This window comes from Aquila chrysaetos, chromosome 5 (assembly GCF_900496995.4).
Source record: "Aquila chrysaetos chrysaetos chromosome 5, bAquChr1.4, whole genome shotgun sequence".
Lineage (NCBI taxonomy): Eukaryota > Metazoa > Chordata > Aves > Accipitriformes > Accipitridae > Aquila > Aquila chrysaetos.
The window spans coordinates 16,605,453-16,628,023 of record NC_044008.1 but is presented as its reverse complement, the minus strand read 5'-3'; the positions used below and the strand labels follow the sequence as shown (position 1 = coordinate 16,628,023).

At 38.5% G+C, this 22,571-nt stretch overlaps 1 protein-coding gene across 2 annotated transcripts in view; it reads right to left on the bottom strand.

Annotated features, from left to right (window-relative positions):
- SLC2A13 (solute carrier family 2 member 13) overlaps positions 1–22,571 on the bottom strand; it is a 166,399-nt gene that overhangs the window by 14,817 nt on the left and 129,011 nt on the right. For both annotated transcript variants that reach the window (XM_030014611.2, XM_030014610.2), the window contains exon 7: positions 16,515–16,640. In XM_030014611.2, the coding sequence (XP_029870471.1) occupies positions 16,515–16,640 (126 nt within the window). The remainder of the gene's footprint in view (positions 1–16,514; positions 16,641–22,571) is intronic.

Genomic DNA, 22,571 nt, shown 5'->3' with positions numbered 1-22,571 from the left:
TGGGCCCCTCACTACAGGAAAGACATTGAGGTGCTGGAGTGTGTCCAGAGAAGGGCAACGAAGCGGGTGAAGGGTCTGGAGCACAAGTCTTATGAGGAGTGGCTGAGGGAACTGGGGTTGTTTAGTCTGGAGAAGAGGAGGCTGAGGGGAGACCTTATCGCTCTCTACAACTACCCGAAAGAAGGATGTAGCCAGGTGGGTGCTGGTCTCTTTTCCCAAGTAACAGGCAATAGGACAAGAGGGAACAGCCTCAAGTTGTGCCGGGGAGGTTTACATTGGATGTTATGAAAAATTTCGTTACTGAAAGGGTTGTCAAGCACTGGAACAGGCTGCCCAGGGAAGTGGTTGAGTCACCATCCCTGGAGGTGTTTAAAAGACGTGTAGATGTGACACTTAGGGACATGGTTTAGCAGTGGACTTGGCAGTGCTAGGCTTACATCTAGTTGGACTAGATGATCTTAAGGGTCTTTTCCAACCTAAATGATTCTATGCTTCTGTGATGCTCAGTCATGTCAGAACACACACCTGCATGAGACTTAGTATGCTGTTTTGATTTACCTCTGCTCCCAGCCACCTGGTCACAGATGAACATAATTTTTTTTATATTATTATTTATTTATCTAAAAATCTTTAGAGAGTTTGAATTCAAACACTTGCATTTTCCCAAACTGACAAATTTCAGCTTTGCAACTGCATCTGAATTCGCCCAATAAATAGAGTGCTGGAGCTGTTATTCAATCTGAATAGACTAAGCAACAGACTACCAAATGATTGAAAACAGGAGCAATTTTTTCCCCATGACAAATAGTTTTCCAATATTAATCACATCAAAGGGGTTCTTAACTGTTTGCCGTTCTGGATGTTTCAGTATTTTTGTAATCACATATTAGTGGATTCTGAGGGGTGGACAACACAGTTGCTGCATCTCTTGCCAAAGGAAGAAGCTCAGCTGTCTGACAGTGCCAGTTCGGACATTTGTTAGCCGTGGATCTGAGCAAGCAGCTTTTGTGTGATTAGAAAAAATTGATCTCCCGATGAAAAATGTTCAGTTTTGGATTTGTTTCTGGACTGAAGGTTCTCCTTCATATTGCTGTATCCTATTCCTGTCCTCTCAAAGTTCAGCCTGCTACTCCATTAGACTTCTTTTATCCTATATTGGTGCCTTCCAAATCCTGCTCGCCACCTCCAGGCCTTGGCTACAATTTCCCACTCTGCTGTCACACCACAAGTTTTTCAAGCTTCATTTTTCATCGTATCTACAAGGAGGAGAGAGAGACAGAGACAAATCTCTGCTACTAGCAGAACACTGTCCGACAAGCTTCTCTCATCATCTTTCACGCTCTCCTTAGCTTGAGAAATGGACTCAAACCAGGAAACGGTAGAATAACATTTATACCTAGTGTTAAAGCCCAACCGTCTGAGATTTCACAAAAGCTGACAGCACCCATTAGGTACATGTGTACAGCAGTCCCAGCTACAGCACACTTAAAAACTGGGAGCAGAAATAAGCACATACCTGTTTTTCATTATAGGACATAGAATTACCTTAATCACACCACACACAGATTGACTTATTTTTCTTCCCATGCTTCTTCCTACTCTTCCAAAGTATCGGATGGTAATAAGAGTATCAGGAAACATCTGATGCTTCTGTGCTCTACAGAGTGCCCTATCCTAGTCTTAATTCTGATCCTGACTGGACACACTTGGTTTACCCCAGTACAAATTAAAATTAACTAGCAATAATCAAATTTTATGATTTCATAATAATGACCAAATCATAAATAATCCAAATATTATATTAATAACACAGAAACTTTTGAGAGGTCATACAACTATGAAAAATAATCATCTGCTCACTTAACAAATTACTAGCAGTCATACAAATAGAATTTTAATGGGTAGAATTCAAATTAAAACCTGATCAAAATGCAAAATCTTAATTAGTTTTGAGAATATGCTTCTTAGCTGAATATCACTGTCCTTCATGCATTTCTACCTATGACCATTTTAACTACTTTAATCATTAGACAATAGATCACAGTTTCAAAATATGGTAATTTTTGTTTGCTTTTATCATTGGACACTTTCAGGTAGAAAATTAGCTGTTCAGCTGAGGAAAAAAAAAAGAAGGAATATGGCTTCTTTCTTTCTTTTTTTTGTGAAAAACCTCAAAATTGCCCCAATTTTCAACAAAAAAACCCCCCAAGAGACAAAAAGAAAGGAATAGAAAGATCATAAATTTTTTAGTTTGTTTTTGTTAAAGAAAATCTTTTTGCATTGTTTTCTAGAAAAGGATTATGTAAAATATTTATTTATATATTTAAAGAAAATGAGCATCTTATAAAAATAATTCCAATAAAAACTTCAAACATCTAAATATATTACTACACAAACTGAGTGCACAGAGATCCAATCTATATCCATTTATATCCAAGTCTAAGACTATACTCAACAAACAGCAGGCAGAAGACGACTTGGTTAACACCCAGCTAAGGGGTTCACAGGTTGAAATCATAGCTATAAAAATTAGATGCGGTATTCTCAAGTTAAGAAGCCATGACAAAAATGGGTTTATTATGTATACCCAGAAGACTACTTTAAGGTTTGAAACTGTAAAATTCAGTGACACCCACAGCAGTGAGTGAGAATTCTAAGATGGAGAATGAAATACCAGTTATACGATAAATAAACAAGAGTACAATCTGGTAATTATTTCTGGATAGAATCTTCATAAAACTGCGTAAACAGTTTAAAGATACTTTTTTTTGTAAAGACAGAGGTTTTTGTTTTTTAATATATATTCTGAAAAGCTTTTTCTCAATTTAAAGTATGACTCACTGATTAGCTTGATACGTTGATATTTAGTTGCAGAAAATATTTTCCCAAAATATCAGAGAAAACTTCACTGGAACTAGACATCATACAAGGTGGAAGTTACGGCAAGGTAACGTTAAAGGAGAAGCAAAGCCCACATCTGCTAAATGTTTTCATGAGAAGACACATGAATATATTTTTGCAACTTTAAAGATTATTCTGTGTATTTATACACAGCTAACAAGAGTATGAAAAAGCAGCAATGAAAGAGTGCACTGTTTCAGGTAAGGCTCAGAAGGCAACAGCAGGCAATTTAAGATTTCTGCCCTTTTTCCCCCTCTCAAGGATGTACTCCAATGGTTTACAGACAACTTATATCTGTGTACTTTAAAGACCAAGGCCCTCAGTAATTTTTCCTATTTTTTAATTTGTAGAATACAAACTTTGAGCTCAAAAAAATAAAAATAACCACAGAGTGGTTCACAAGCACTAAACTATCTACCAGTCCCTAGTGAAATATTCTTAGTATGCATATAAACCTTGGGTTTATCCCTTTTATTGACAGGCATATTCTGTGGCTAACGTTTGCGCTCTACAAGAGGTTTTGCCTGCTGGTCCACTGAAATTTCACCTCTCGGCAAACCTTGTTTGTTCAGGTCCTTGAACAACTTTACGAACCCTAAATCTTTTACCTCTTTTGTTCCTCTTTTTAAGACAGATTTTACTGTTTCTTGCAGCTTACAAACTACTGACGTGCATGAGAACTCCAACCACTTTATAAACACAGAGGTGGGCTCCAGCAGAGTGCCATCAGCAACTGTTAAAGCCTCCCAGATTCCACTGCTGTATTTAAAAAAGTCTAAGCCAATCCTCACAAAAAGCACGATCCAGTAAGAGACATAGTTAGTTCGGTCCTAATTCTCATACTGAAAGATTTCAATCAGTTCAATGCTATAGTTTTCACTAATTCTTTCTTTCAAGTATCATCGACTCTCAAAGCACTTCACTGAGATGCAAATCAGCAAATAGTATTTAGAAATTTGGGTAAATACGATGGAGGTGATACTGCCCAACGTTCTGAAGCCTTTGTCATGAACAACACATATTTTAGTACTACAGTAGTATCAAGAAATAGAAGCAAAATACTGCATTCTACCAGACGGAGTGGAAAAAACACCATGATGTGGTAGAGGGCAAGACCCACTATAACACCTAAAGCACCACGTATTTGTGTGCAGGTCTGGATGGAGATGTGATGTGTGTGTTAGGGCTGTGGCTCAGTGACATGACTTGCATGTACAGCAGTCAGTGGAATGAGAATTATTGCTACCACCACCCTGGCGACTGCCGCAAATCCTCCCTTCAATCCCATTCACAGCAATCAAGCACGAACTGAAAAGAAACATCTCGTGCCGCAGCATGGGCACAGGCACACGGCAAGCCATCACAAGAAATGGCATCTGGGAATATTTAATTGCTTGTGAAATAGATGCCATTTCACAAATTTTAAACAACACGAGCACAAACCTATTTCCACATGAAAACCAGTAAAAAGGTAGCGCAGAGGCATTCTGGAAACAGAATGAGCTATTATTTCCCTCCCGGCAGCCATCAGGGTTGAGAAAGACTCGTGGACTCCCTGTGACCCCAGAATGTGCTTTAAAGTTTGTTTAGTGGCTTTTCTGTGGTTATACAGAAACAGTTCACTTTTGGAACAACCAGCTTCAGCAATGAGCATGCACACACCCTCATGCCTTCATCCAGTCATTGCCGGCTCCCCTTATTTCTCTGAAAGGAGGGAGCGCTCATTAATGATTCAGCCATTTCTTCTGACGGACAAACCTTTGGGGGATCTCAGTGGTAAGCGTTAACTGGAAGGTGGCTACCAGTCACCCCGGGGGGCTCCTGGAGCTAACCTGTGCCACACAATGCTTTCCATCAAAAACCAGACAGATTTGGTCACTATCACTCACAGGTGCCTGCAGGCAGGCAGGCTTCATTCTGTTTGAGCTCTTTCAGGACAAAAATGCTCACAAATGTAGGACTCTCAAGTATTTTTTGTTAAAGACAGACTGGCATTTAGCATCTGTGATAGACTGGCATATTAAATATTTCAGTTGTGTGCAAACCCCTCTTTGTAGCTCAGCGCTCCCAGTCTTTCCCTGAACTGGAGCGGTTCTGCTGTTCCTGGCATTTTTGTGTGGAAGTTCTGGGTCATCCCTGCTCTGACATGTTTGAGAGCTTGTGGGCAGAACACCAGGCTTCAACCAAATTACTGACAGAACTGGGGTAATCGAATTGGAGAATTTCTAGCTTCTGTTTCCAGATCTAAAGCATTTAGTCTTTCTGATTGTATCTCCTTGCTGCATGAATACTTAATAATTAAATTACTGAAACAAACTGGTATGAAGATTATGTTGTCAAATGCAGCATTTTAGAATTTCAAGCAAGTTTACTATAAAATAAATCTCTACCTAATGTTTAATCTCATTTGTTTTTTCCACCTGATTTTACATTTAATTTTCTTAATAATTAGCATTTCTAAATTTCTTTTGGTTACAACAGAAATATCAACCAGCTGCCCATTCACTGTAGAAGTATCAGTTCTCTCAGGAGACACCTCTTCCCTATGGTATATGATGACAGATAGCCCCAATGAATACTGGTGGAAAGGGCTGAGTGTAGGGCACAATAATAACAAGTATTAGTATTTTAATATTAATATAAGTATTATTAACAGAACAGCATGCAAGAATTGCTGGCATGACATAACAAAGTCTATTCTATAAAACACAGGCAAAGGCCAGCTGCGAATAAGGAACAATAAGGAACAGCATCTTTTACTCCATCAGTCAAGGAACTGTAAGACAGCGCAAGGTCAAAATTTTTGATATCTGAAGTTGAGTAAAACAAATTCTATCCAGACTTCTTATTCTTACTTGCACTTACAAGTAACCTTTATTGATGCTTGTGCTGTTCACCATGTGTCAATAGTATTATCAAAGGAATGTCATCAGCATCTTAAAAGCATCACTTGAGTTACAATTGCCAAAAGTAATTCTAAGCCCACGGTCAAAAAAGACCAAAGACAAAGCAAGCAAGGTGGTTGTTGTAACTCAGCATGAAGGTAACTTAGCAGAAATATTCACTGGGAGTTCAATCTCCAAATGAAATGGGTTCTATTTCAGTGTTACAATCTTGTTTTTCTGAATACTTCCAAACACTCCAGAAAACAATAAAGAAACAGAAAAAAAATGTATTGCTTTTAATTACCACAAAGTTTTAGATGTACAAAGGTATTGTAAAAAATATACTTTCATGTTGAAACGTGGTATATGAATTTAGTAGAGAATGGCAAGATTTTATAGTTCAGTTTAGAAAAACAAAGCAAATCCCACCCAAACCCCAAACTCAAAACACGGATGGGACATGCTGACACAATTATAACAAGTTACCAGATGTGGCACTCAATGGTGAGCATTACTGATTCAATTCATCATCCAAATAACTTATATGCCAAGTTCCAGTCCCGAAGCCCCTGAAAGGCTGCCTGCCCTGCAAGCAGAGCGCCTGGCGGGCAGCCTGCATCAGGCTCTGCTGCTGCAGGCACACTGCTGAGATTTTAAAGCTAGTTCATTTATTGCTTATACCACGCAGCAGTCCCTGAGCCTTACAGAGTCTGCCAAACTGTTGCTGTGCAGAAACAATTTTCCATAGAGCTATTAAAACCTTAAAATCACAATCAACCACATATTTCAATGGGAAGTGAAGAGAGTACAAAATATTTATCCTTCTGAAATTTCCACTGAAATCAAAAGGAAAGTGTGTGTGGGTAAAAATAGTTTTCCGAATTTGCTTTTTTTGTTGAACCTGAGACAAAAAAACCTGTAAGGACTTTAAAATATAGATCAATATTATATGTATTAGCATACCTTTTTTTTAGCGCTTCCCTGCTCTATTTAATGTCTAGTTATTGACATACATATAAAGTTTATATTTTAATAGTTCTAACAGTAACCTTTTGGCCAACTTAACCTTCCATCTGAAGTACTGAACTGTTACATTCAATTTCTGTAACAGAAATTTAGACACAAATATTACATTTTAACTATTGCCAGCAACTATCTTTCTGCCATTACAACTGAAATCTACCAAGACTAAAATTTAATTGCATTCATTGTTTTAAATAGATCATGAAAGAGTGTTTTTAAAAAGGAGCTTTTCCCTGATTCCAGTAGGTGGCAATAGTTCTGCCCTAAAAAGCTCAGAGAAACTGGTACTTCAGAGGGAGAATGAAGCACCATAACCCTGCCCACACACGCTGGACTGGGGAGGCTCTGAATTAAATCAACCAACAAAGCTATCAAAAGAATGATTCCTCCACTGTCAACCCTAAAATTCACTGGAAATCATTAATGTTGTAACCGAAAATGGAGCCCCAAGGAGATTTAAATAATACTCTAAGACCACTTTAAACAAGACAATTATTTCACGCCTGATTTGTGAGAGTGAGCACTTAACATAAGAGTGTCGCTCTGCTTTGATTTGTGCATGCAGGTGCAATACCTATGCCAAATCTAAGGAATTTTATAAAACACAGAAATGGTAAGTGTTTACACTATCTCTAGTTTATGACATTTATAAACATTGTATACCAAAGTCTTCATTGTTAGATGAAACTCAAAGTTTTGGATCTGGCAGTAGAAGAACTCAACAGAAATCAAAGTAATCATCTATTTTCCATGGCCTCTGACAACTTAAAAGAACTTTACATAAATAAGTGCTTTTTAACAATAGTTATTTTACCAAGAAAATATGCTAAATGGGAACATACATCATCTGAATCACAGGTCTGAAGAACTAAATAGTCATGCAGAACCTCAAACTCGTCTCATTATCATCTGTGCAAAGCTAAAGTGACAGCTGTGGAAAGCCACAGGAAAAAAGAAAATATATACATCCTACAAGCAAGAAAAAATGCCCAAAGAGCTGCTGTTCCGAAGTACGACCTGCCATCTAACAGACTGCCCATCTCCTAGCCTGTACTAACCAATGAGCCCAGTTAAAATAAGCTCACAACTTTAAATCAAATGAATCCATAATTCCAGCCCATCTTGTGCCAGTGAGGGATTGATGTTACTGCCTCCATTCTCAAGGAAATGAACCACACATGCAGACAGGACATACAATAATTTATATGAATTAAACTCATCAAACATATTGAATTATTCAACAGTCCTAATGCAGAAATGTGTTAGTTTATTTTCCCTCGAAAGAAAAAAAAAAAAACAACCTCTGAAAACATCATCCTTTTAAGAAGAAAAGATATCACAAAGTTACTCAATCAGATGATGCGATTATTGAAGAGTTACTTGTTATGGAATAAAGGTGTCTAAGATTTGGATAAGGGATGCTGTTAAAGGTACAAGCTGCTGTAAGGAGGACTAGGTTCGACCCTGCTGGAAGTTCTTTATCAATAAAAATCCTCAACCACACGCATCTTTCAAAAATATTTTCCACCCGCAAAACAGAGGAAATGTCAGTTTAGTAAATCCATTTCAGAGGGTAAAAACCTAAAGGAATCTGCTGAGACAATTTTGACTGAGGATTTTTATTTAACTCTGAACTTCAGAGTCAATAACGAAACACACATGAAAAACAAGTATCGGAAATACTCCCCTCAGAAGAAAAATCCACATGCTCCCAAATATGAGTCAGTTCCTTCTGCTTTGGCTCCAAGGCAGAAGGGGAAATCCCCAGCTCTCTCCCAGCAGTAGCTCCCTGCACGCTCATGCTCTCTGGTGAAGCAGACTCCTCTGCCCCTTGCACCAATTCCCTTGGCCGAGGAGCGTGCCGGGGCCGTGCTCTGCCCTGCTGCGACACTGCCCCGGGGAACCCCCCGGTGAGGCGTGGACATCTTTCAATCTGTCCCTAAAAAGATGAGCAGCTGAAGAAGCTCATTAGCAGCAGGCTCCTATGGGTAATAAATGACTCTCTTCTCCAATGTACGTTTCATAAGAGAGACAGAAAAGCTGCAGGAATTATCCACATACTCTAAGCACACTGACAAGAGACTGCCAATTCTCTCATACATGTCGGCATTTTTTTCCTTCACTTTCCTATCTATCTCCTTTGTCAACTAGGAGCAAACATGCTTTTTAAATGGGAAATTAGTATTTTCCTTCTAGTCCCATCTCAGCTGACCAGAGAATGACTGAAATGAGCAGAAAGCTTGCTCCTTCAACAGGATGTAAATTCAGATTTTAAACACCACAGCATCTCCTTTCTTCCTTGGACCACTTTTAAGTGGTGAAGAGCACCAACTTTTTCCATTTAAATAACACAGTTTTTCCTGACACAAACCAGCATTTGGGAATGTTTTAGCTCACAAGCCACTTTTGCTTTTCTATTCCAGTTACCTCAATGCTATAGCATCTGAAATAGTTGTCACAACAAGTAACCCAAATAGCTGTCAGCATCTGTCTCTTCCTCATTCTCTACCAGAATGCCTTTTAAACAGTAACTTAGAGTAAGATCTGGAAGCAGTATTCAGCAGCAAAGTGCAATACAAATGAACAGGTAGAGAACAAATGTACAAAAGATGTTTCAAACTAACCAGTCCTGCTTTAAAATCCCATTTTGTGCTGGGTGTCTCAACAAATAAAGTTTGTCTTCAGCATATAAACTAAACATTTCCAGAGTCAGCATACATTCACTTCATAACAGGACTGACTAAGAGTATATTTTGCCCTTCCTTTCAAGCATCCAGAATTTGCCACTGGTTGAATAGATTCAATGAGTTAGAGCTATTAATAGTAATTCCTAAGTAATTACCCTAAAGGAATGTAAATCGTTTCAGTTTAGATTATCATGTTGCTCTGCTCATTATTTTAAACCTAAAATGCAGATAGAATATACGAAGGACCATAATTGTTCAGGTATTAGATTCAGTCAAAAATAAAATAATAAAAAATGTTTTCCCCCCCTTGAACATTAAAAAAAAAAATAATGAAGATACTATAGCTTCTGTTAAAGTTACAACAAAATTCCACCCTCAATTTAAATTATTTAAGTACATATATAGATTTAACCGTAAGATCTTTTTAAGCATTTAAAAATATGGTAATCAGGCCCACCATGAAATAATGTCCTTTTGAAGGAACTTAAAAACGTGATGTCTCAAAGATTTCAGCAGCAGGAAGAGTGGCTGAAAGGATCAGAACATTAAAATTGCACTTATTTTGCTTCCTACTCTTGCATCACCCTAACACATACACATCATACAATAACACGATTGAGGACAGAATATTCTGCATCAGTTTATCATTCTATTCTTCCTATTTGTTCTTACCAGTTAGCAGAGATGGCATTAAAATATGCATACCATATTTCTTAAGTTCTTCTCCTACCTCCCTAGGTCTCCAGAGTCATACCAGTATATGTAACCATTAGATTGTGACTACACTCTCTAGCATCCTCCCCCCAGAAAAGACCTTGTGCCTTAGATTTTAGGCTGACAAAGACTGTAATCGCTTTCAGATCTTTTTTTCATTTCTGTTTTCGCACACCTCACTAACATGTATTAGATACTATTATGCTGAAGTACATACTCCTAATCAAACAGGACAAATAGAATTCCGTCCTGCCACCCTGCTACTCCAGGTTTCCATACTTACTGGTAATGGTGAAGATAATCAGAATTCAATTCTACTTGAAACTGCATATATTTTAGTTTCCTTTCCTAAATGATCTCAGAGAGGAGAGGGGGGGATTTTATATTCTGGTTCCTACTGAAGTGATGAATATTTCAGTTCAGTAAACATTTAGCATATTGTCCAGAAAGAAATTTCTCTGAGGTTACTGGTTATAACTGCAGCTCTTCTGAGTGCTGCCAATATACATGCAGATGTAAATATTTTGTAGATCCTGCTACTTTCCTGAATCATTTACTCCCTCTACTACCTTTCTACTAATGTGAGAACCATAATCCTATGTATAATCTTCATCTATTGATCTGAAGACTTAGTAAGAGAAATACTAGTTTCTCCTCTAATTGCTGTTGAATTAAGCAGCACTTTTCAATGCAGGGTGGTGTAGAAAGATTTCAAATCATCATTTCGGCAGTAAAACCTTCTACCCATACTTCCTGCATGACAAAACAAGCAATGTCTACCTGTGGACAGAGGAGTACTTCACTCCTGGAAGGCTGCTCTGGTGCTAGCCTTCCCGTGGTAACAGGAAAGGTCTATATACCCATTCCCCATGAGGTACTGAAAATAGATTCTCAGTCTTTAAATGTGTGAATACGCACATACATTTTTTTTTGCATTAGTAAAGCAGTCACAGCAACTTTTACAAATGTACTTGTCACATTGCAAAAGCATCTTTATAAGACAGTGACTAGCAAAACAAGCGTAATGAACTTATTTATGTCTGTCTGTATTTACAAGCAGCAAAAGGAACCTGACATTTCTAGAAAAATCTAACGTTGCTACAAAGAAAAAGTATTCTAATCATTTTAACAGTCTCATCTGCTATGCATTAGACAACAGGCAGCTCTGTATGAATGTAAAGCTCCCCAGAATACTCCTGAGGCTGTGACAGACACTGGCATGTCCCCCATTGGACGTAAACCAGGCTGTTGCCTGAGAATCCAGCTAATGAACTACCCCCCCCCCCCCTTTTTTTTTTAACCACTGGAATCTAATTAGCATCCAGGCTTGAATGCCAAGGTCGTTAGGCTCATTCCTGCGGTGGAAACTCTCCTGAAGCTGGGAACGAGGGTTTGTCTGCCTGCCTGACCTGCTTTCTCACATTGCCCAGGTAATTTAAACCCACTTTACCCCAGAAAAAATTTCCAAGATACAGTTAAACTCCTCAGTAAACCAACAGATAGGAGCAACAGGCACAGAGCGACACACAGCAGCATTACCGAGCATCTGTAAACATGCCATTAATTTTACATGGAACGAAGGAGCTCAGGAGAGCACTGGCCAGAGGAAAATGAAGAGCTTCCCAAACGCAGAGCTCTTCTTGCACTCGCCTTTGCACTGAATGCTTTATATTGACGAAAGCTGGATTCTCCATGAAGCATTAAACTCCCGTGGCAGGGTGATGTTCCTCTAATGAAGTTAATAAAAATGGCTGAAGAAAGCAAATCACTCAGCTCCTCTCCCTTTATAGATTTCTGTTCCCAGTCATCCTCCTTCAGGGACTGTGGAGTCCTGCCAGCTAGTTTTGTGGACAGGATGGCTTCTAGGCTTTTCTCTGATCTGCAGATGATGTTGTTATTTCTTCATATTTTGTTTACTGTATAAAGTCAACATCTTTCTCTCCAGAGGGAGATTGCTCAGAGTCACTCATGAGAGCCTTTTAGCTCACAGTTGTGGGCCTGCTGTGGTCTTGACAACATACTCATGTCAAGGTTAATGTCATGTCAAGGCACTATTAGTAGCTCCTTTCCTTGCATGGTTATTCTTTCAACTGTAAGAATATTAATGCAACTTAAAGTTACTTCTAAAGCATTGTTGGCTGGCCTTTAGGGTTATTGCAATTACATGGACAGAAGTTTCAAGGTTTCCAAGAGTACTCTGGGAGTAATTGTAATTGTGGGGAAAAACTAGATTTCGGTTTGTGCTCTGAAAGCACAGAACTGAAAGCAATCACCTCCACATTCAGTCCTGGCTGAGACTGACTCTGCTCCTGACCTCTGTCATGCCACCTGAGCTTCATATTGGAACTTTCCCATTGCATCCCCATCTGTAAAAGTGAGATAATGCTTTTTATCAACATTGTGGGGATTTTATAATTCGATGTTCATGAAGAGAACAGCACTGCAAGCCCTTCTGTGCTACTGCTAAATGCAAAACTTCCCTAAATCTTGGAGAACAGAGTCCCAACACAGAACCCTCAGACCACACAGAGAGAGAAGACACAGCTCTTCTTCTTTTATTACAAAGTGAATAATTTAAGAATATTCTTGCTCACTGTCTTGAAACCATCCTTTATATGTCCCTGGGCAGAGCTGGAGGCAGCAAGGTTTGCATGTCAACAGTTGTTTTGTTAACGGGTTCAGTAATATCAAGGGCAGCACAGCACGTGACTCTGCTGGTGCCCTGGGCAAGATGCTCCTCTCTGTGTTATTCCAATACCAGTCAGGCTTATGTAACTGATTAAATAATAAAAAATAAATCTCTATTCTTTGTCTTCTATGTATGATCTTACAAGTGCACCTGTTGCACATTACCCATGCTGCTTCAAGGCCTGATTTGGACTTGGTCAGATTTATTCTTATGCGGTCTCCCTCCCCCAGGTCCACTGCTGGCCACTGAGTTCCCTTATATTCAAAAGGACCAAAATGCTATATTCTTCTTGAAAAACATTTGGATGCTCTAATTGTCTCCCTATGTTTCTATGACAACCACAGCAACATAAACAGCCTTGCTGGCAGCCACAGGAGACTGAAATCTCTGCTCTCTTCCCTCCCCTCCCCAGAACTTCTCAATGTAGAACACACCGTAACCGAATAAATATGATTAACAATAAACATAGAGGTGGTATCTAGTACACCAGGCTGGCACTGGGGAAACTTCCTGCAAATAAAAATACCTTACAGTATTTTATGATAACAGTCAAAACATTGCCTGTTATGTCAGCGTTATTGAAGTACCTTGGGACTAACTGAAGAACAGTGCAAAGCTATAAATATATAAACAGGAGGGTTTTCTATGTCAGCTTGTGCAGCTGCAGAGAGCTTTAAAAAAATATATGACACGGCCTTCTCTGTTGGTGCCTCTAAGCACCTCTCACCTTGCTAGTATGTTACATATCAGGAATAGATAAGCCCCTGAGTGAATGTCAGGACAGTTGGGGTTAAGACAGCTGCAGAGCTATGTGGCTGCACACACATCATATGATGTGACCATAGGCACCTCTCCATGGCTGCAGCTCCCAGCGTTCCAGCAGGAAAATCATAAACAAAATGTGATCGCAGCAGCAGTGAAATGCTCTGCACAGCACTGTCAATCCAAGTCCAGCAGAAGCCGTTTCTCTGAACCTCCTGCATCAGGCAGGATAGTCAGAGCTGCTGCTTTTGCTAATGCTCAGGCAAACTGAGGTCCAACAAATCCCAAACAAATAGGTCGGGTCTTCCTTCTCTCCTGAGCAAAATTAATGGCAAAATAAATTGGCCATATGAGGCCAGTGTAACTCTGGATGTTTTAAGCCATTTAAACTCATTCAGCCAATACTAGATGGCATGAAGCCATCAGAATACACAGGAGTTACAAAGAGGCTGCATGTGATAATTATGGTTATCAGCTGTCCATAGATCACAAAATCATCTTTCGAATTATTAAACCAGTTTCTGATCATAAAAATGTCATGTATTTTTAAAATAACTGCCACTGTATGTCTAGCTTGTGACAAAGTAAGGGCTGCAATTTCAAGCGTCAGCAGATGTAATTTCTTCACCAGTGCTGTTAGTTTGTCTCAGGCACTTGTTCTCCCCATGCTGCCAGAAAGATAAAGATGACTCCTGCTGCTCTGAGACACAACTGGGGATGTAACCACACCATTTTCACTGCAGCAATCTTCTCACTTGGCAGGGAAATCCTATGGCTTTGTGGGACTGATTTTGCTGTAAAGCAGACTCAGGATTTGAGGAAGCAGAGTTGGGGAGGTTACGTGAATGTGAACCCTTGGAAGCCAAAATCTATGGGGATTCCCTCTGGACCACTAAGCAGAAATAGACATATCTGTGAGGAGGTGAAATGCTTGCCTGTTCCACAGGGCTTGGAATGCACAGAGGGTGCCACCTGACATTTCACAGCTTGAGGGAATGGCTTTTAGAAAACTGCCTGATTACACAGACCAGGTGGAGACGAGATTAGAAATTAATGAAAGAAACACTAGAAATAGGGATGAACATACAATCTTTGGTAAAAGAAATTTGGATATTTTATTGGTTTTCCATCTTAAGGCAGGACTTCCACTCTAGTGACTACCAATATAACAAATTTTAAATGGCTTCATTTTCTCTTGAAAGATTTTGAACAGAGTCCTTATGCTATGGAATTATTGTACAATATGGGAATACTGTATTTTGCAATATGGAAAGGAAGTATTTCTTCTTTCCTATCTAATTTGCTCCAATACTCTGTACAGCAAGGAGTGTTAGTGAGAGTGAATCATGAATATAAAAGGATTACCGATGCCCACATTTACTACGTTATACAATAACACTGCTTAATAAATAAAGTTTGATTTTACCTATCAACTATGCATAACAAGTTTATGTTCCCATTTAGTCTTCCTGCATGCTAGTACCATTTTGCTAACTACAGACATGCTACTTAAAACAACAGCCTATATGAAATGAACGTTGACTTGCAATAGAGATCTGTTACCTTACACATGAGAGTCCAAATACTGCAGAGCACATCAGGATACTAAGTAATATGCAAGGTATGTTGTATAACGTGCCATTGAAGACAGCCACAGAACAAGCAAGACGGATGAGATTTTTTCATTTTCACAGTTACTTTTTAATAACAGTAATAGCCCCAAAATGATCACAGTGCTTTTAAATTAGGATTACAAAGAATATAAACTACCCTCTTCTGCATCCGGAATGAACTACTAGGCATAACATTCTAATAGTACTGAAATCAAAAGGAAGGCAATTTTAGAATAATTTTAAATTAATGATTCTACAATTGGTAGATGTTTTCGTACCTTCCAACCTCTGTCCAATAAGACTTACTGCCACTAAGGCACTTGGTTTTAACTTCTGAGAAATACACATGAAAGTTAAAAAAATAAATAAATAAGAAAGCCCAAACCACATGAACCTTTGCCTATTTCCCAAGTATGTTTATGGCATGTGGGTGGCATAGATGAATTATGGCGTGAAGGTTTTATCAGCAGTAATTATATAATTCCCTTGTGGCACTGAACCATTCTAAACTCTAATACAAGCCCTAATCATTATTAAAGTATTGATAAAGCCTTTACTTGATGTTGTTCCAACTCATAAAGCCATTCCTTAAGAACAGTCAATACTTCAGAAAACTTGAAGATTGCTGTGACTTCACAGGGAATCTTTGTGCTGCTTAAGAAAAAGAGGTGTGATGTATTTTGAAGTTGCATTGGGACTTATCTATGAATGCACACATTTTTACACCCCAAGTGCAACGTATGGCATGACACCATTTTTAAGCACAGGAACACAGAAATCTGTGGCCACAAACCATGCTTTTGACAATTTGAACTTTTCACATTTTTATCATTTTAGATTATTGAGCTGAGCAACTCAGTTTCTTTAGTAGGCCAATATTAAAAGTGTAGTTTAATTAAAGCATTTAAAAAGAAAATTAATTCAGAGGGCTTTAAGTGTATACCTAGGGAGTATGCCACCTCAAATGAATGAAGACATCAAGAAAAAGTAATTTTCCTAATTGCTAGTGCACTTCTGCCATACTTATAAGTGGCAGACTACACCAAACTGGCTGCACACATCAGGGTCAAAGCTTTTATTTATAACAGTTGTTACAATGTAATCACCCATTTTTGACAACACCAAGTTATTTTTGTCTTTCAGAACATCCCAAGAGTAACTTTTTAAGCAAAAGCATTCTCAATAGCATAAAATACACCATCAGTACAGCACAAGACCAGAAAATCTTGAAGTGACATACCTGCCCCAAGCTGCTTTCATTGTAGAATCTTTATCAACAGGAATGCATGAGGACTCAACAACACTTGATTTATTCAATTTGTAGCAGAGACCACAGTCTGGATCTAACATACAACCATTACAATAACTGAAAGAGAAAGAAATAAATACTTAAGCAACACTTTATTCATTTGTACATGTCAAAACCAACAGCATCTCCTAATCAGTCTTGGGATGCACATAGTCAAGTTGTCAGTGTTGGAGACAAGATAATAGAAACTGCCCAAAAACTAATACAGATTGCTTTTGCCACCTTCTGTACCATTTTTGGTGGCCCAGTTGCAAATCTCCCAGTGACACCTGATCAGGCTGTAGGAAAATTCACTCATGGAATGAATTTTAATTTTAAAAATACAGGTTGGGGTTGAAGAGAAAGAATCATACATCATACCTAATAACCAAACTAGGATTTGGGGACATATGGATATGGGAGTCAGTCTGAGATCACGATACCATGTGTCTCCATGTGGGAACTCAGAGCCTGAGTTCCGATTATATTCAATGGAAGGAGTCAATACGTCAGTGGAGCCAATTCACATACAGGCATCTAGTGCCCAAAAATATCCTGCCTGCCCTTCACCTGTCACTGCAGAGCGTGCAGTGCTCCTGCAGTTCATTCCCACGCATCACAGTTGCGAGCTCCGTACAGGTATCTCTGACTTTTTGCGGAGTCTCAAAGAGCAAGAGATGCTTACATTTAGGCAAAGTTTCCTCAATGCAATCTTGCAAGCTATCCAAGTGACTAGACTGTAAAACTGTTCTCCAGACTCCACTGGTTGCACTGACCATATCCCCACTGACTACTGGGAAACTAGACGCAAAGTGCCCTACAAATACTTCACTTACTTAAGTGTCAGTCTAAAACCTGCCCCTGAGAACAAACTGAGTGGGATCTGGGCATGTGAGCTATGAAGGTATTCCAAACCCCTTCATGCAGTGCAAGTTATCTGAAAACTTCTGGCACAAGCCTCCCCAGATCTTGCAAATGCTCAAGACCATTGCTACTGTGGTTAAACTACCCAGGTGTTTATCTTCCCCAGAAGCCATCTCAGATCCAGAGATACATTCTCATCAGTAAAGCCCCTAATATATTCTAAGGGATAACTTCAGGAGTTAAAAATAGGAGAATGGAAAACCATACAACATGGAATAAGTCTGGAAATTTGAAATTAAAATTAAACTTTGAAATGTAACATCTGGAAATGTATCATTAAAGTGACCAAAATAGCTTCAACATATACCCCTGTAACAACAAAACCAAGGAAATAATCCTTTCTGAGTGTGTATCTTCATCATAAGAATGACTTAGTGAATGAAGAAATAATCTGCTTAAACTACTATACCATGATGAGAAAAAAAGTAAAAGTAACTGTATAACAAAGTCCCCAGATCAGTAAAGCAGATCATATGGATTTAAAAAGTCTGGAAGTACACATTTAAAATCTAGTCATTCAACCTTTTCTTACTATGATGTTTCTAAAAGAGTTATAAGGTCAATTAATATGGTAGTTGGCAAAAAAGAGGGCTGGGAAAGCATTAAAAACAATTTCCTACTTCTCCCACATTTCAGAAATTTGCGCTCTTTGGTATCGTGTGCTTTCTAAGTTATCAAATTATTGCAGAATTTCCACGTTGCCTGCTTTTTAGAAAATAAATCTATAAAGTAGACCATCCACTTGCTTAACTGATAGGTCAAATTGAGCTTTGAAGAGCTTTTTTTTTTTTTTTTTTTTAATTTTAGGAAAGCTGCGTTAAATCAGCTCTTAATAGAGAGATAAACTGCAGAAAATATTTTCACAATGGAGATGAAACAAAACTTTCAGGTAGAAGTCAATCATCTAACTGCAGTAAACATTTATTCTCTTGCAAAGATAAATGAGAAAATCATAACTCTGCAATTATCAATTATGAAAGGAAAGGAAAATTCCAATATTACATTAGTGAGACTTAGCTACATTTTGTTAATCAATATTACGACAGCAATGGCAGCAACCAAAACAGTTGACAAGAACAGAAGACTGCAGATGATTAAAAACATTTTTATAAATCACAAGTGTGTTTAAGTATGTAATAATAATATTAAAAATAACTAAAAAATTATAGCAACTCCTAGTGAAAAGAATCCTATGATATCAAACAGGATGCTGGCATATGATTTTCAAATTGTAGAACATCTTCCACTCAAATTACATTGTATATCAAGGTACCATTTAACAACATGAATTTCTAAAAAGACCCAGGGTGCTAGCACACCCAGCATGGCATCCTGGCAGAGAAAGCAGCCATTTCCAAATACTACATGCTATCAAGTGCAGCAGTGGATTTTTAAGTCAACTATATGCAAATTATACCCAATGTGAACGCCATGTGCAAAATTTAACACATTAAAGTGGACTTTAGGCAACAATTCTCTTTGGAAGATTTCAGGATTCAAGGTTTCTCTAGATTTATTCCTTTTAGGTTTTACTTCAAGCAGAAATACAGTCAAATACCCAACACCAGCCAGAACATCAGCAAGACACAGGAATGCAGAGGAATAACAATTACACACAGCTATGGGTGTCATCGTTATAGTGTTGCCAGCAGAGGACAGGATGGGGATTGGATGCCTCATCATTTCCCTCAATGTCCTCACAAATATTGATGCACGAGATGAATGACAGAACTGAACTGTGTATTGTCTGTTCTGTCCTATGGGGCTCGCTCTACGGAAAACTCCACACAACCTCATATGGCATTGGGTATCAGTAACCAGTCAATTGGAAAGCAGAAAGTATCTTATTTATTCTTCCCTCCCCATCTAGCAGTCCAGAAAAAATATGAGAAATTTGATTACTGAGCCTAGTGTCTGCCTACATGGCTGTTAATTCAGCTCTTCCTCGGGCTTTATTGGCTATGCACAACTGTGTCTTCCAGCTAGCATTCAACATAATAAAGGCTTCTGGATTTCATGTCATGCCAAATGTCAGAGGTTATAGTTACTCATAACAGTTTAAATAATTTAAAATTATTATTTTCCACAGTTTGGTTATTTTCCACAGCTTTTCTGAAGCTTGTCTTTCAGGTTGAAAAGTTAAATAACAGATATTTTAAAACCCTTTACCTTTGGGTTAGGATTTTCTGCCATTAGTTATACAGTGAGTTCATACAATCAGGCTTTGACTTTAGGTTTTAGAGACAAGACCAATTTATATCAGAGGAAACCCAGAAATTCAATATGTAAGACTTAAAGTCCTTTCAAATCTAACTCCCAGCAGACTTAGGGTAGGCAGTTGCTATTCAGACCATCTAGCATTCTTCTGTGCCCTGTTTTATCACTGATATAAAATTTTTATGTTGATTTTTATGAGGTAGGTAGTCATTGCTTCTTCCAAGATGAAGATGGATGGTTTTTTCCTCCAAAATCCCAACATATACACATTACAACTGTTTCATAACGCATTAAAGAAATCTGTATCAGTTAATAAAGACTAATGATCACTGAAGATGCAGCATGAAATAAGCAAGGAAGATTTTTCTTTTTTAAAAGAAGCAATTTAAAAACAACTGAAAAAGATTATGTGCTGAGGCTGTTTAAATTTCTCTCTCAAAAAATGGAAATAAAATATACAGTAGTTTCAGGCTTATGCTCTTCTTCACTCTAGCCCCATTACTATTTGTTAAACAAAAATATTTAAACAATTTGAAATTGAGCACATATTATTACTTACATGTTCATAGTGAAGTAAATAAATTAGGACACACAATATACCAGGAAAATAAATGCACAATACTTACTGACATGAAACTATCTACTACAGAGCTCCTTCTTGTCCTCAAATGTACCTTCTTATCAGCCCTACCCAGATATACCCAAACGTATGTCAGAGTATAAATCTATAAAAATACTGACACTTCTTCAAATCTATACCACAGATCAGTTATGGCCTTAAAAGCTCTATACCAGAACACTCCAGGATGTCTATGTAGGAAAGGAAATTTGCATCCAATTATAAATGGGAAATGTCTTTCCTGCACTTTATCATTAAATATTTATATCCGTGCTAAGGTCCTGAGCTAGTGTCTTGTAAAAAGGTTCCTCCATGAAAAGCCAGTTGAAAATTCCCAGGCAGGATGGTTCTCAATCAGACTGACATCAAGATTGAAATACCTGAGAGAGATGATTTGATTTTGATGAAACCAGGCAGCATTACAGCAGAAAGGCTTTGCAGCGTGCCTACTTCCCTCCCTGCTCACCAGCTGGGCTCCTAGGCAACCCAACAAGAAGGCAAGTGTCTAGACTTCAGATGCTTCAGCCTATGTAGCAGAATAACAACGACCAGGAATGTAAGGCTCCGGAATTCCAAAGATGCCCAGCTTCTTTGCAGCTCAGTGGCATGAAGTCTACAGAACAAAAGTCTCCGTAGCATGGCCCCTCAGTTTATTGGAACCTGCCATGGAATGGGATTTCGGGGTTCCTGCTTCACTGTCAGAGCACGTTTACTGACAAGCTGACAGACCATTAGGAGACTAGATATCCCCAAACCTGCAATTCCCCACTCCGATTCTGCCAACACAGTCAAGGCTTCCATGCTCTTAAGTCTTCTTCATCTGACCAAATGGGAATATCTGACATCTAGAAAGCATAACTTCAAGGTCCCTTGCTAGCAATTTCTTGCCAGCCTGAGCACCACCGGCTTTCAGGATGCTCTGCTCTGGAGCAGCCTGCCTGATGAACTGTTCCTGAGGTTACAGGTTGATTCCAAAGAGCACAATGCCTTCCCCTTTCACAGAGAACTTAAAGTACATAGATGAAGTATTAATTGGCTAGCTGTGTACATTTTCCTTGATACCAAAATTACTGTTTTCTTTCTTCCTAACAGAGTAGTTTACTAGCCTCTAGTGCAGTCTCTAAAAAGATTGAATAAAATCTCTGACCTGCTAATTGACCCTCCAGATGCCAATGAAAGGTTCAGAATTGCTTCTTCCCCTGCTTTTACTCCACTGCTTAGAATATTCCATACTTACATTTGGTTTGTGATTACATTTTGTGCTTTAAATTTGTAAAATGACCTTGTAAGTAATGACTTTCCTACAATTCTCAGGAGTCTCTTAATTTGAGCTGCAAATTGTACCTTGCCACTTTTTGTTGAGTGATTTAACAGTAAAAGACCTTTGCCCAGTGCCCTTGCTCTGCAAGTGCCATTTCTCTTTTTGCCAGATTATTTTGTCTTTTTCAAGCTGAACCTCAATTTCTGAATTGTTAATTTCAAAACATTTAATCAGTTTTCACTTTTGCCACATTTTAAGGAAATTTCATCTCTGCCTTCCATATCCTGTTATTCAATTATAAAACTATATTCATATGCTTCTGTCATCCAGTTACAGAAATACAAACTGAGCTTGATAATATATTGTGGACTATGTCGTTCTTTTCCAGAATGTAACCCCTGATTTCATAATATTCTACTACATAGGTAGCATGAACAGCCTCCCAGAGTAACAAAATGTCCACAAATATGGACGTTTCCGGGGGATGGACTTTTTCGACTTGTTTTAGATTCATCAGTCTCACTGAGCACATGCTGCACAATCAGCTCTTCCATGTGAGGTAGCAGGTATACCTGAAAATCTGATAAACTCACAACATGCAAGACATTTTGCTCATGCCTGGTCTTCTCCACAGAATAAATTCCACCGTTGTAAGCTTGTTGACTCCACTGATCCTGCTCTGCATGATATAAGTATTCATATTGCTGAACAAGGTTTTGCTCACAGAACTGTAAGAACAATAAAAAACATCTCGGGCAGGAAAGGCTCAATGTAGGGACAGGAGGATCTTGCAATATCTACTGAGGATTAGCACATACCACCCAAAGAGAATCACCGCAGGCTGGAAGGGAATGTCACTTTGATTGTGCTGCTTTCTACTCTTTCCAGCTTGCTGTTTGCCATACTGGAGACATGATTCTAGGCAAGGTGGATCTTTCATCCTAGCTGGTATGCCCTCAGGTTTGCTCTTTGCTCTCAAGATCAGTTA